Below are 14,970 nucleotides of genomic sequence, written 5' to 3' on the forward strand. Positions count from 1 at the left end.
GTTGTTTCTTAAATTCCACAGTATATATTTTGTATCTGATTTATATCACTGAGCATGGTTTTTGTCACATTTATCCATGTTTTGCATTTAGTCATTTTAATGGCTGTGTAGTATTCCAGTGCATGAATCTACCACAGTCTTTTTATCCATTCTGCTTTTGATGGATATCTGGTTGGTTTCAAGTTTTTGACTGTTGTGAGTAAAGCTGCTATGAATGTTCCTGTGTATGTTGTTTGGGATCAGTAGTTGGGCATAGGATTACCTGTGGGAAAGGATTTGGGCAGCATTAATTTGTGATTTCTTTACCCAAGCAAGGCCAGGGGTGCTGCTTTCAGATGTCAGAATCCTCTCAGAGCCTCTATTTTTTTTTTTTTTTCAACGTTTATTTATTTTTGGGACAGAGAGAGACAGAGCATGAACGGGGGAGGGGCAGAGAGAGAGGGAGACACAGAATCGGAAACAGGCTCCAGGCTCTGAGCCGTCAGCCCAGAGCCCGACGCGGGGCTCGAACTCGCGGACCGCGAGATCGTGACCTGGCTGAAGTCGGACGCTTAACCGACTGGGCCACCCAGGCGCCCCTCTGAGCCTCTATTAAGAACATAGTGTTGGATTTTATTTATATAAATGTTAACATATTGTATTATTTACTGTCATGCAGTACTAGATCTGTAGGCCATTGCTATCAAGGCAACCCTTGCTCACACAATCCAGAAAGGGAATAATGCCTATTCTGTTTACTTGAAAAATACAAATTTCCATGTTTCTTTGAATATGGAAATGCATATCATCTCATACGTAAACGTAAATAGAATACAACCATATACAAAATTCTCTTTTGGATTGTAGAATTTTGTTAAGCAAGCGTAACCTTTGTTATATCTGTGACCTCAGAGGATTTTATAAATTTTGTGCCTCATATAACTAAATGAAGAGATATTGCTTATTTAAATATACATATGCATAGTCAGAACTCATTTAGTTATAAATTGTGGGGCCTGTAGTCTGTTGTTAATATAGGTATGCACAGCACCACTGGAGACTGCCTTTAAGAAAAACCATGTAACAGTGTTTCTGTGTAAGAGAACAGGGAAAGCCAAAGTAGCAAAGAAAAATAAACTTCTATCTGTACTTTTGTATATGCTCACTGATCTTTACATATATATTTTGTTCCAGTAGTGGCTACGGAGGAGGTAGTTACCGCAGAATCTGTGGATGGTGCAATTCAGCAAGTAGTTAGCTCGGGGGGCCAGCAAGTCATCACAATAGTTACAGATGGCATCCAGCTTGGAAACTTGCACTCCATCCCGACCAGTGGGATAGGTCAGCCCATCATTGTGACCATGCCAGATGGACAGCAAGGTTGGTAGTAGGCATTTGCCTAAAGTTTGAGTTTATTCTCAAGGCTCGGGAAATTGTGATATGTTTTTCAAAGCAATTTTTTTTTGCCTTAAAATATATTTTTGCAACCTTTTGCAGTAGGCTTGATTGGCTAATTTTATCTGCTTTTTAGGCTACTATTGAAATTAGCTTGCTTTCTCTGAGTATACGAGGTGGAAAGAGGAACTGGCTCCAAAGTATTCCCGTTGGAAAAAGAGCTTAAATAAATAGTTCAGAATATGCTTTGGACAATAATTTCTTATGCCATTTATTGCAATTCACATATCATACCATGTAAGAAAAGGCTCCTTACAAAGAAGTTGGACTTAGGACTTGTAGTAGGAATGTGGTGGCCACTTTTAGCATCTTTGTTTGTAATTTCCCATTTTTTCCCCTTGGAAACCTCTGAGAGTAGTAAGATTCAACAAAAGCCCCGACCACATTTTCAGGGATGCTGAAAGGCTGAGAAAACCACAAAATTCCATATTTTAAATGCTGCCAAAAACATCTAAGACCATTAGAGCCATGGAAACTCACAGAGGTGCATCAAGAAAAGAAAAGGGATTGAGCTCAGGCATTAGCATAAATATACACTCCCAGCAAGACAGGGCTCAGTCTGTGTAGGAGGTGCCATAAGCAGGGCTGAGGCAGAGGAGTGCATGAATGCTGAAGGAAGCAGAAAGAGAAGGTTCAGAAAATTCCTATCTGAGCAAGCATTGCCATGTACCCAGCATCCCCTCCCCAATACATACAAAAACATGTGTGCACACGCATAACCTTTTAGACAATGATTAGGATTGCACAGACTGTGCTCATTCATGGTCAGTGAAGGAATTAGGGAAGGGAAAGGCTGGAGCTAGAAGTTCTCCTAAACCAGGTTTGGTTTAGAGTGACAGAGGAGGTATAGCACTGTAGAGCCACCACGTCTCAGGAAAAAAGTTTGTCACTGTAGCAGAAGAAGAGGAAACCATTGACTTGTGAAGCCTGCAGAGATCTTTCCAATTCTGCAGAAATCTGCTGATGGCTCATCCAAGATACTTTCACAAAGCTTCACAGAACTAATTCTAGTTATATAGAAATAAGAAAACTTTCACAGTATTTGCTTATATCGAGCAGATATAATGTTTCTAAAACCTGACATTATAGAGACTAATCTCATCCCATGAACAAATGGAAGAAATGTCATGTTTTGGGATAGGAAGATTCACTGTCATAAAGCTCTCCATTCTTCCTGAGTTAATTTATAAATGTAGGGTGATATGAAAAAAAAAAAAAAAAAAAAGGACTATTTTAGTTTGCTACGGCTGCCATACCAAATTACCACAGACTGAGCGACTCAGCAGAAGTTTCTTCTCACAACGCTGGAGGTTTGAAGTCCAAGATCAAGGTTTGGCAAATTTGGTTTCTTCTGAGGCCTTTCTCCTTGGCTTGCAGATGGCCGCCTCCTCACTGTGTCCTCATGTGGTCAGCCCTCCTTCTGTGTGTTGTCTGTACCTTAATCTCTGCTTCTTAAAAGGACACCAGTCCTATTGGATTAAGGCCTACCCACATGACCTCATTTTACCTGATTTACCTCTTTGAAGGCCCAGTCTGCAAATATAGTCACATGGTGAGGTACTGGGGTTTAGGACTTAAGCATTTGAATTTTGAGGAGGACACAATTCATCCCATAACAGAGACTAACAGGTTTTTTTCCTGGAACTGGCCAGATAGATTCTGAAGTTTATATTAATGGGAGGAGGAGGGAAGAAGAGTAAGAAAACTTTGGGAAAGAAGAGCAATGAGAAGAGCTTACTAAATATTAAAATAAATTTTTAAAGCCCCCATAATTGAAAAATGTGTAACTGACATATGAATATATACAGACTATGCAGACAGTCCAATGAAGCAGATACAAGGCTCTCAATTCTTCTTGAGTTAATTTATAAGTGTAATGTGATATGAGTTAAAAGAAATAAAACACTTAAATCTCAATATCTCTAATGTTTTAAATTACAGTGTACTAAATAAATATTTTACTTTTTTTCATTTCTGTTTGCATTTGTAAATGACAGAATTTTTAATATTTTGACAAAAAACTTCAAAGGCTCTAAAACAATTGTGATTTCCCCCATTGATTATTAAAATTGCGTGGTTTCAGCTCACAGTCATTTCTATGGTCCCACACTGCTTGCTATGCAAAGCAAGGACAGCTTCTCTCTCTCTCTCTCTGTGTATTTACATATGTATAAAAAAATACTAAAAATTAGGGACAAAGTCCAACAACCCAAAAGAAAAACAGGCAAAGTTTATAAACAATGTTCATAATGATGTGTCCACACATTGGAATATTATGCAGCTAAATAAAAGAAAGCTCTGTGTATACTGACAAAAGATACCCTAGATACATGACATGAAAAAAGCAAAGGCAGAGCAATGTATCTATTATATGTGCATTTGAATGTACGGTACCTTTTGTATAAGAAAGAAAAATGAGAATGTATATTCATGTTTTTGTATAAATTAACACAACAATAATAAATCAATAAAAGTGATTATCTGTTATGCTTATTAAACATTTTTTTGATTTTCAGCCATACAATGAATATGTTATCTGTAAAATTAAAAAAAATAAGTAGGTGTGTTAAACAACAAGTTTATTAAAAATGCACCACAAAGACAGATATGGACATCCTCATAGAAAGCAAATCAGTGCTTTGAAAATAGTATTTTGGAACATATTTATTTTAGAGGAGTTATGTCAACAATGTCACAGATAGTTTTATTTCTACTAAACCTATCTAAAAATGAATTAATGTATACATTTTTTTTTCATTTCAGTGTTAACAGTACCAGCAACCGACATTGCTGAAGAAACTGTTATAAGCGAAGAACCACCAGCTAAGAGACAATGTATCGAAATAATTGAAAACCGGGTGGAATCTGCAGAAATAGAAGTAAGGAGTCTTTTACCCGGTGTGTTTTGCTGCAGTCATCCAAAATAAACTCAATTTGCTTTTCTTTATTTTTAATTTCCTTTTGGTCTTTTATATTTATTACTGACAGTGTTGTCTTGATACAGAATGAAAGTACATAGTATTATTTTGTCTAGTTATTTGCTAATACATATAGCAAGCCCTCAATAAATAAATATTGAATGAATGAATGAATGAGTGAAGAATTTGTTTATAACAAAGTCTGTCATCGTGATAACATTGGAATGTCTTTGGTTCTTGCACTTCATCCTTTATTTTCTATTATATTTACATACATCATTCTCACAAGTCACTAAAGGAAATGTCACTGTGTATTGATGAAAAACATTCTTTTCTTTCAAAAGTGAAATTCAAAGACCTATTTGGGCTGGAAGATCCTTTTTAAGAAGGTTGATGTTTGTTGACTAGGTTATTTTTAAAAAACCATAAGTAACTGCTTATTTCACTGTTAAGTTCTTTAAAAAGGAATTTAAATTTAAGCTAGCTTTTGAAAGGATTCAGTCTTTTTCCTTCTAGTTTGGAAGTACAACCAAAAACCATAGATGCCTCCCAGGTTTTTTTCTTGCATGACTGTAAATAAAACTGTGTCCCTTGAATTTGATATTAACTCATATAAAGTGTAAGTAAAGTTATTCTGGAATAACTTTGAAAGATCAACTGCAGTGTAAAGAACATTGGACTTGAAATTAAATGCATTAGATTTGAATTACACCTCTTGCCCCTATTAGCTTGGAGGCACATTATCTTTACTTTTCTGAGTTTCAGTCTTATTTTCGCTCATATGAGAGTTTTGGGTAATGGTATCTGTATTTTGGACATTTTATCAGAGATGAAGAAGTCAGCATACTCATTATACTCATATTTGTAATATCTGGTATATGTAAGTAGTAAGTGTTGCCGAATATCTTAAATATTGTTGGTGAATAGGAATTCTGAAGGTTCTTATCCATAGAAAAGAGGATTACTTTATTTTGAAGGGGGCACTCAGGATTTTATTTATTTTTAATATTACTGTTTTAAAAATGTTTATTATTTAAAAAAAAATTTTAATATTTATTTTTTGAGAGAGAGAGGGAGACAGAGTGTGAGCAGGGGAGAGGCAGAGACAGGGAGAGAGAGAGAGAGAGAGAGAGAGAGAGAGAGAGAGAGAGAGAAACAGAATCTGAAGCAGGCTCCAGGCTCTGAGCTGTCAGCACAGAGCCCAACGTGGGGCTTGAACTCACGGGCTGTGAGATCATGACCTGAGCCAAAGTTGGACGCTCAACTGACTGAGCCACCCATGTGCCCCAAAAATGTCTTTTTTATTTTGAGAGACTGAGAGAGAGAGAATGACTTGGGAAGAGGCAGAAAGAGAGGGAGAGAGAGAATCCCAAGAAGGCTCTGAGCTGTCAGAGGAGAGTCTGATGCTGGGCTCAATTTCACAAACTGTGAGATCATGACCTGAGTTGAAATCAAGAGTTGGACGCTCAACTGACTAAGCCACCCAGGCGTCCCCCAGGATTTTATTTTATTACTGTTTTTTCAAAGTAGTCTCCATATTCAATGTGGGGCTTGAACTCACAACCCTGAGATCAGAGGTCACATACTGTACCAACTGAGCCAGCCAGGTGCCCTGAAAAGAGGATTTTTTAAAAAGTCACTAAAAGGCAACGTGATTCTGACTGAGGACAACTAGAATATTTCTTTGCTCCAGTGCATCTAAGTGTAATGCTGATACATCTTTAACCACAGTCACAAAGGACATATTACTGAGTTAAAAAGAATCTGATTCATACTTTAACCAGAATGTTTTGTAACAGTATGACTTTAATTATTGAGGGTAAATTGCTTTGTTTCTTCAAAATTTAAAATGATATTCAGTACATGGACATTCTTACAGTTTATTCCATTGAACAGTATTAGTATACTTATTTTGTAATCTTTTAAATATGTTTTTTTGGATGTTGACTATCATTTCTGGCACATAAGGTTAAAAAGTTTTGTCATGTACTTTGCTTTAACTAATAAAACATTTTTTAAATTCTTTGAATTTTATTGAACATAAACTTACTGAATTCAACAAATTATGTGTTTAAAACAGTGAATGTGCAGCCTGTGCCTTTATTCACCTAATAACCAATGAGAGTTGCTGTTTCCTTGAAGGTTCAGCCTGATTCCCCTCTTATGGTCTTTCAGAGACCAGGGAGAATAATTTCAAATAACAGGAAAGTATGAATTGAGGTATAGAAATGAACTGGAACCAAGGAGATAGAACTTCAGGGAGATGGAGTTTTAGTTTGGTATAAAGAAGTGGGTTTTTGTTGTTGTTGTTTGTTGTGTTTTGTTTTTAGTAATTAGAGCTGTCTGGTAATGGAAACCTCATTCTCCATCACCAGAAATGTTAATGCCAACATTGCATGATCTCTCTAGAGCTATTACAGAGAGACCTTGAAGTATGCGGTCAGTATAGGTGGTAGAGGTGGGCTGAGGATATAGAATGAAGAGTGGCCTCCATTGTTTTCATCAAACCAGGCACTCATTTCCTTATAATACCTGGAGTTGTTCTTTTGAACTTATTTTCTTAAATGACCAATGGAGTTGTCTTGGGGGCAGACTTTTATACTCTAAGTGACAGCTTAGCCTTTAACCGGAAAAGTTTCTCACAAGCAGTGGTTCTCATCTGGGATGTTTTTGACCCCAGAGGACACTTGGCAATGTCTGGAGACATTTAGGGTTGTCACAACTAGGTCGGCCACTGACATATAGGGGGTAGAGGCAGGACATGTTGCTAAACATCCTACAATACACAGGACAGCCTCCATAGTAAAGAATCATCTGGTTCAAAATTATCCATGCTGAGATTGAGGAACTCTGCTCTACAGCAATTAAAAATTATGGGCACCTGGGTGGCTCAGCTGGTTAAGCATCTGACTTGGGCTCAGGTCATGATTTCATGGTTTGTGAGTTTGAGCCCGGTTTCGGGCTCCTTGCTGTCAGCATAGAGCCTGCTTTGGATTCTCTCTCTGCCCTCTCCTGTTCTTGCGTGCATACTCTCTTTCTCTCAAAATAAATAAACATTAAAAAAAATTAACTCATTATACAGAATCTAACATATTTGGGGTTTCTCTGTATGTTTGTGTCCACAACTACCAGAGTGACTGTTTATAAGTCAAGTGCTAAGAATTTACAATTTCCCAACTAACGTTGGAGAGGTTTATTAATAATCTCTACAAAATTAGCTTAAATAGTAGAAAATGTATTGTAAATGGTGAAGCTTTTATATTTGCATTATAGCAATAAAGGAAATGAAATAGGTTTGTTTTTTGAAAGGGAGGTCTGATTAAGACACCAAATTGCAATAATGTATATCATATCACCCCCTCCATACTACTGCATTAAAGGTATTTTTGGGGAGAGGTGTGATATTTGTGAATTTCTTCCATAAATAAACATTAGGCTATTCTGAATTGAAATTAAAACTATTCTTTTGTAATGTGGGAGGGAGGAAATATAATTAGTGCATTAGGAATAACAGATTCTTCTATTATTTAGTTGTGTGAATTCAGGAAATACCTTTACCTTTTCATTGCTATGGAGGTTAGAGATTAATATGTTTATTAGCAAAAAAAATTTTTTTAATGAAATATTTGTGTCTTGTAACCAGTGATAGACTGGGATCCTTAGTGTTCTTTTAAAATTTGATTTCTGTAAACTTTACACAGTGTTTTATTTGATGCAGTTTTTTCAATCTCTTTTCCTTTTATTGATATTCTTTTGATCCACCACAGTTTAAGATTTCCTGCAGTCTCTCTTTTTGGTAAGTTTTTTCTCTAGGGCTGGGGTAGGCAAAGTTTTTTTTTTTCTGTGAAGGGCCTGATAGTGAATATTTTTGGCTTTATGGGCTTTATAGTCTGTGCTTCACCACTTATCTTTGCCATCGTAGTGGGAAAGCAGCCATGGACACTTTGGAAATGAATAGAAATTTCAGTAAAACTTTGTTTATAAAAACAGGCTCATATGTGGCTCATGGCACTTGGAAAATTGATGTTTATACACAAGGAAACAGGCAGCTCACACACCCTGCCCAGTTTCTTTCTTTTTAAGCAAATATTTAATGGTTAAGAATATGGGTATATTTTATCATTTTCTGATTGTGTTATCTTGATCAAGTTGTTTAACCTTATAAGGCTTGATTTCCCCATCAGTAACAAGGCGGAAAATAACAGCACCTACATTATCAGATGGTTACAAAGTATAAATGAGAATACATGTAAAAGACTAGGACGATGATGGGCATGTGATAAATGCTCAGTAAATGTTAGCTGCTATTAAAATTATCTTCTAAAATATATATAGAAGTAGAAGATAAATGAGTAGAATGATTTTTTTTGCTCTATAATAGCTAAGGTAAAATAAATTTGAATATTAGAAAATTAAAAATAATAAAATGGTTATGAGATCATTGCTACCAGCTGAAGCAGAATTCAAGAATTTTGTTTGAAAATAAAAAAGCAAACTCAAGTCTTTGCCCTATTAGTCCATTGCCTGGGTTTGGAGTTGTAGTGTAAGAGAAATATCTTCTCTATTGCAACCAAACTGTGACTATTATCCGAATTTACTTTTTTGGAATTCTTCCATATTATACTGTTAAAGGAAAAATACTTGAGTATTACATATTAATAGACTAAGGTATATTTATTTACACATGTCAAAGTCCTTTTTATTGTGCTTTTATTGCAAAAGGTCAAAGCCATAGCCTTGGCATTTCTATTTATTTAAATTTTTTTTTTGTAATGTTTATTTTTGACAGAGAGAGACAGAGCATGAGCCGGGGGAGGGGCAGAGAGAGAGGGAGACACAGAATTCAAAGCAGGCTCCATGCTCTGAGCTGTCAGCACAGAGCCCGACGTGAGGCTTGAACTCACAGACCGTGAAATCATGACCTGAGCTGAAGCAGGACACTCAACCGACTGAGCCACCCAGGCACCTGGCATTTCTATTTATTTTTAAAGAGTTTTTTATTTTTGAGATTGTGTGTGTGTGTGTGTGTGTGTGTGTGTGTGAGAGAGAGAGAGAGAGAGAGAGAGAGAGAGAGAGAGAGAGAGAGATGGAGTGTGAGCAAGGGAGGGGCAGAGAGAGAGGGAGACACAATCTGAAGCAGACTCCGGGCTCTGAGCTGTCAGCACAGAGCCTGATGCAGGGCTCAAACTCAAACCGCAAAATTATGACCTGAGCTGAAGTCAGACGCTCAACTGACTGAGCCACCCAGGTGCCCCTTGGCATTTCTATTTAAATATAAATCTCAAATGTCAGTGTGATGCATTGTTCATGTGTGAAACAACCAAATTACTGTTTACATTAAGGAAGTGTCTTGCATATAATATATGTTCAGTAAACATTTAACAAATAAATTTGGAAACAAAGGATCTCTTTGAGTAAAGTAAGAAGTGATATTTTCCACTTTTTAGAGATTTTTATTTGCTTTGAAAAGTGAGATGGCAAAAAGTTTTCCTAAATACCTACACTCCTGAGAACTAAAAAATGGAAACACTTAAAAAAAACTTTAATAATGTTAACTGCTTTCAGTCTTGAGGATTAAGTGTAGTGCAATGATCTTTTACCTTTCAGACTTTACAGATATAGTTAAGAAATGCAGTGTAAATGAATCTTTTATTTGGCCTAGTAGAAGGGAGCTATCTTTTCATTTATATTAAGATACATTTTACTAATTGAATAAAAACAAACTGTATTTACTGTTAGACTACCTCACTTAATTTGCTTTCATCTTCTGAAGTAATTGTGAATCCCTTGCTGTTTCTAAATGTTAATGAATAGCTAGTATTAGAAGATACCTTAGAGTTAGAGAATCTGTCCCAATATTTCCTACCAAATTCAAAACTTTGGTTACCAAAGGATTTTATTTCTTAACACATGTCAAAATTTTTTTTAAAAATTTTGATGTTTATTTATTTTTGAGAGAGACAGAGCATGAGCAGGGGAGGGGCAGAGAGAGAGAGAGACAGAGACATAGAATCCAAAGTAGGCTTCAGGCTCTGAGCTGTCAGCACAGAGCCCGATGTGGGGTTCAAACTCACAAGCTGGGAGATCATGACCTGAGCTGAAGTCAGACACTTAACCGACTAAGCCACCCAGGTACCCTAACACATGTAAAATTTTAAAACACTTCTGCACGGCCATGAGTGCTCACTTCTGCACGGCCATGAGTGCTCCTGCCAGTGGTGGGGGTCTAGTTCCTGGAGAAGCAGCACCCCTCTCCCACCTTTTTCATTGGCGTGCTCAAAGTTCTTCATAGTTCACTGCCAAGGTAGTGGTGTTGATTTCTTGCCCGAGGCTTGACTCTTGGGTGTCCTTTCTGACTTGTTCCTACTCTGCCATTTTGCCTGGAGGAAGGGTAAGAAAAGGGTAAGAAAAAGGTAGCAGGGAAGGGCATGGGCATTTGTTGAATGGAGATGGAAGGGTGCATGTGTTTCTTGTACGTTTTGTGTAAATGGAAGCCTACTTGCATAATCTATCATTACTACATTTGGTGGACCCAGGGGAAAAAATACACGTTGGACTTCATTCCCAGTATGAGGAAGGGAATGGGATCAAAGGAAAGGAGTATTAAATATGCTCCTCCTTGGAGACCATGTATGACTAGTGAAGGGGAGGGAATCTTTTGGTGTTCACAATGGACAGGAGTCAAAGAGGCAGTGGAAGAGACCCTCATACTGCCCTCTCCCCTAGTAGGTTGCTGACCCTCACCTCCGGTTCCCTCTGGTCAAGTGTCTTGTCCAGTATGAACCTGGCGTTTCTTAGATTAATAATAGTCCTACCCTCGGCCTTCATCCCACTGAGAGGTCCTAGCCTCTGTGATGAGGTTGTGTATGGGCCTGTGCAGGTTGAGCTTTTGTCCATGCGCATACTAGAGGCATGAGAAAGGAGTCTTTGAAATGCTTTCCCTTAGGAAACTGAATAGGGGCAGAGTGAGGAGGAGAAAGAGTATCATTTTCATTGGGCTAGATTTGTGTTTAGCATTTAGAATTGAATGCATATATTTTATATTTGGACAATTTAATGAATCACCATAGAGAAGTTAGTATTTTATTGGTTTGTAAAAATGGTATAATTTAGGAAAAACTAATCTAGACCAGCACCCCTTCATTTTAGAGATGAGGAGTCTTGCTTATTACCATAGAGGAAGATAGTTTCAAAAGCAGTAACATTAGAATCTTGTAAACTCAACTGTGTTACGAGGGAAAAGCTATGTCCTCTCTGAATACCATTTTGCTCATCTGTAAAATGGGCATAATCTTTATCCTAGAGGCTTGTTATTGGAAATCGCCTTGTTTGGTCACATAATAGGTGCTCAGTAAATATTAACTGTTATAGTTTATTGTACCTTTACATAAAACATCACAGAGGTGTGAAGAGGTATATTTCTGTCTTAAAGTCTTCATTAGTTTTTATAGTATATATAAAAGTACAGGTACACGGTCTGGGTTCATTATGTTAATCTTATTTTTAATCGGAGTAATTTCTTGAGGTCAGAAACTAATCTGTATCAGCGTGGAGCACAGAATTAGGGGCTTTAATTACTAATGAATTGACTGAAAAGGCAAGATGCCTAGGAAATGTCAATGTAGGTGGTGACTACATGTAGCTACTACAGATTTTTCTATTTGAAGGATGCATGCTTGTATATGTTCCTAATGTATTTGTGCAAAAATTGAAAAAACAAACACCTTTTTTTTTAATTAGGAGAGAGAAGCTCTTCAGAAACAGCTGGATGAAGCAAATCGGGAAGCACAAAAATATCGACAGCAGCTTCTAAAGAAAGAACAGGAAGCAGAGGCCTACAGACAAAAATTAGAAGCTATGACTCGCCTTCAGACTAATAAAGAAGCTGTTTAATTGAAATGAACATGTAGTTTGGATTTACTTTTGGTTAAGAAAGAACCCAGTCTTGAACTGTACACAAAAGGTGCAGTCGCAGGAAGCGAGGAGAACAGAAGAGACTATGGATTGATGACTGGACTTAAGCCATGAGCTTTGAATTCTTGTAACATAAAACTTTAGAAGTTGTGAAATGTATTTAAAACTGAATTCTGTAAATAGTTTTTGTTTTTTTACAGTTCCAAATGAGTTATAAAGATTGTTGAAGAGATCCAAAAACACAATAAGCCACTGTTTTTGTGAATTCTTTTTGATTTTAGTATGAACCTTAATTTCTCAGAAACAGAACAGTTTTAAGGGTGATCATTGTTGATTAGACCAAATGTTATGTAATAATTATGTGGTGGACTGATGCTGGAATTACTCCTGTAGGTATAAACTTCTATATGAAGAGAAGATTTCTCCCAGGAAATCTTTGTACAGCTTTAAGTTGTCTCAGATTCTCTGAAAACATTTTTTAGAAAGCAAATTTTTATATTTGTTCAATTTCAGCTATACCCAAGTAGATTTACATGTATATGAAGCAAATATTTTTTAAACTTTCTGTTTGTACATATTCTGCATGTTTTATAATTTCAAAATGCATCACTTGCATAAGTATTTTTCCCATAAAGATGATGAAAGTTACTAGGAGAAAAAAAATCCTTTTATTTAGTAGGTCATTGAGAGTGAGTAAGCTAGCAGCTGGTTTTATTGGAATGACAATGTTCTTAGAAGGAGCAGCTTACAAGAAAACTTGAATTTGCAAACTGCAAAATCTATGCTTTTTTGAAAATTTCATAGTGGGGACGTGAAACTGTATTCTGTGCCTTCCATCATGATTTCCACATGAAAGCACTTTAAGGCACTGGATTTTAAGATAATGTTTTTGGGATACTCAAAGCATATGGGTTTCTGAAATATTTCATGGACTCATTTCTCCCCAGGAAATTATTCTTATGGAAAAAAAATTGCTTTTGTATGTAGAACAAGAACTTTTTGTACTAGTGATGCTATAGATATGTCTAACATAACTTTTACTTTTCCCTGTGAAAGCCGTATGTCTGTGCTGTGACTTGCTCTCATCACAATATTGTTGAATTCCACAGTGTATGGACATTAAACTCTGACATACTGTTCATTCTTTTTTTGTAAAACATAACTTCAAGCTCTTTTTTTCTTGCTTTATTTTTTAATGTTTTATTGCTTTATGAAAATGTTTAACCCTAATACCCTCCTAGATTACCTATCTGTATAAAGAAGCAATTACCCTTAAAACTGTACTCTGGCCTACTTTTCTATTTTACAATTAAATATCTTTTCCACATATGTTCAGTGTAGACTGATATTTTAACCCCACATTAAAAATTTTGTTCTGTATCTTATAGCTATATTCCACCAGAATGAAAATATTATATATTCTTCACACTGTGTCTTATAAATCCTGGAGGTAATTTCTTGGGAATTTGTTAGTTCTCTCACTGGAGTTATTATAGTTATTAAGGTAATAAAAGGATCTGTGAACTATCGGCCTGATAGTTGCTGTTTGGAAACTTAGAAAGGTTTGAGAACTCCAAATAGAAGAGAAAAAACCTTTTCAGTTTTCCACTAAATTTAACATATATTTTAAATGATCTACACCTATAGATTTAACAAATGCTCGGCCATATTTTCAATAGCATGAAGCTACTTTTTCTCTCTCTCTTTTTTTTTTTATCACTTTAATGCATTTATGGCTTTGTTAAGCAGGGTGCCTTTGACATATGCAATATTGGAGTGGAGAAGGACCACTATGTACACCCCGGGATGCAAACCACTGTAGACTTTGCTTCCAGACCAGATTGGCCCCAAAGAGCCTTGAGACAGTGTTGGAAATAAACTCCTGAAAGCTAATTTAATATGTTTTTTGACTTCTAATCTCCTGTTGTGCTAGAGACTTGGCCTGGGACAAGAAGGAATTTTGATTTATAATAACATTTGACATAGATGGGAGAAAACAATTGGTACTTAAAAGGAGTAAGTCTATGATAGTATCAGGTTAATACTCAGATGTCTTTGGGAGAAGTTCACTTTTTTCAGAGTGTTCCATTGACCTTGTATAATTCCTCAGTCATCTATATCTGATTCAGTGTGCTGTGAAATCAATAGTTAGACAAGAATGTATAACAAATTAAAAAAAAAATTTTTTTTAGCTTGTTTTCAGTTGGGCTGAAAAAGCTTTGCATTCTCATTCTGTGTTTTGAGCAGAGGATTAAAGGAACTGACAGAATAAAATAATATAAAAGTTTTCAGAAATCCATACTTAATGTGTTTCCACTACCTAACGATGGATTTGCAGTTAAAGGTCATTTGGTTACCATATCAATGTGTGAACAAACACCTTTTAGAGCAGCCTTACTCCAGGGTTCTGTGAGAGAATCAAGCCCTAGTGCCCTAAGTACTGGGCCTAATGAATTAATATCTTTTAATGAATTAGTTTCTTCCTTGTGCATCTAGAATAGTACTGGCTATGTACTATCTAGACACTGAGCTCATTTGATGTCTTAATTGCTTCATTACTTGGTTCAGATTTAATACTTCCCTGTGTCCAGTCACTGGAATTTGAGGATTACAAATCTAAGTTGGGTCTGTGATGCTTTAAGAAAGCATCCTCTGGCAAGTAGTATCTGCGGGGACTGTGCTTCTCAACTAACTTTCATTTATT

The 14,970-nt window shown here is 36.3% G+C and overlaps 1 protein-coding gene across 6 annotated transcripts in view; it reads left to right on the forward strand.

Moving 5' to 3' along the window:
• GABPB1 (GA binding protein transcription factor subunit beta 1) overlaps window positions 1–13,595 on the forward strand; it is a 70,717-nt gene extending 57,122 nt beyond the window's left edge. For 4 of the 6 annotated variants that reach the window (XM_047861875.1, XM_047861873.1, XM_047861878.1 and 1 more), the window contains exons 7-9: window positions 1,174–1,359; window positions 4,198–4,313; window positions 12,093–13,595. In XM_047861875.1, coding sequence (XP_047717831.1) covers window positions 1,174–1,359; window positions 4,198–4,313; window positions 12,093–12,245 — 455 coding nt within the window. In that variant the 3' untranslated portion in view covers window positions 12,246–13,595. The remainder of the gene's footprint in view (window positions 1–1,173; window positions 1,360–4,197; window positions 4,314–12,092) is intronic. The other 2 variants (XM_047861874.1, XM_047861879.1) reach the window with 1 other exon arrangement.
• Window positions 13,596–14,970: the final 1,375 nt, after the last annotated feature.

This window comes from Prionailurus viverrinus, chromosome B3 (assembly GCF_022837055.1).
Source record: "Prionailurus viverrinus isolate Anna chromosome B3, UM_Priviv_1.0, whole genome shotgun sequence".
NCBI lineage: Eukaryota > Metazoa > Chordata > Mammalia > Carnivora > Felidae > Prionailurus > Prionailurus viverrinus.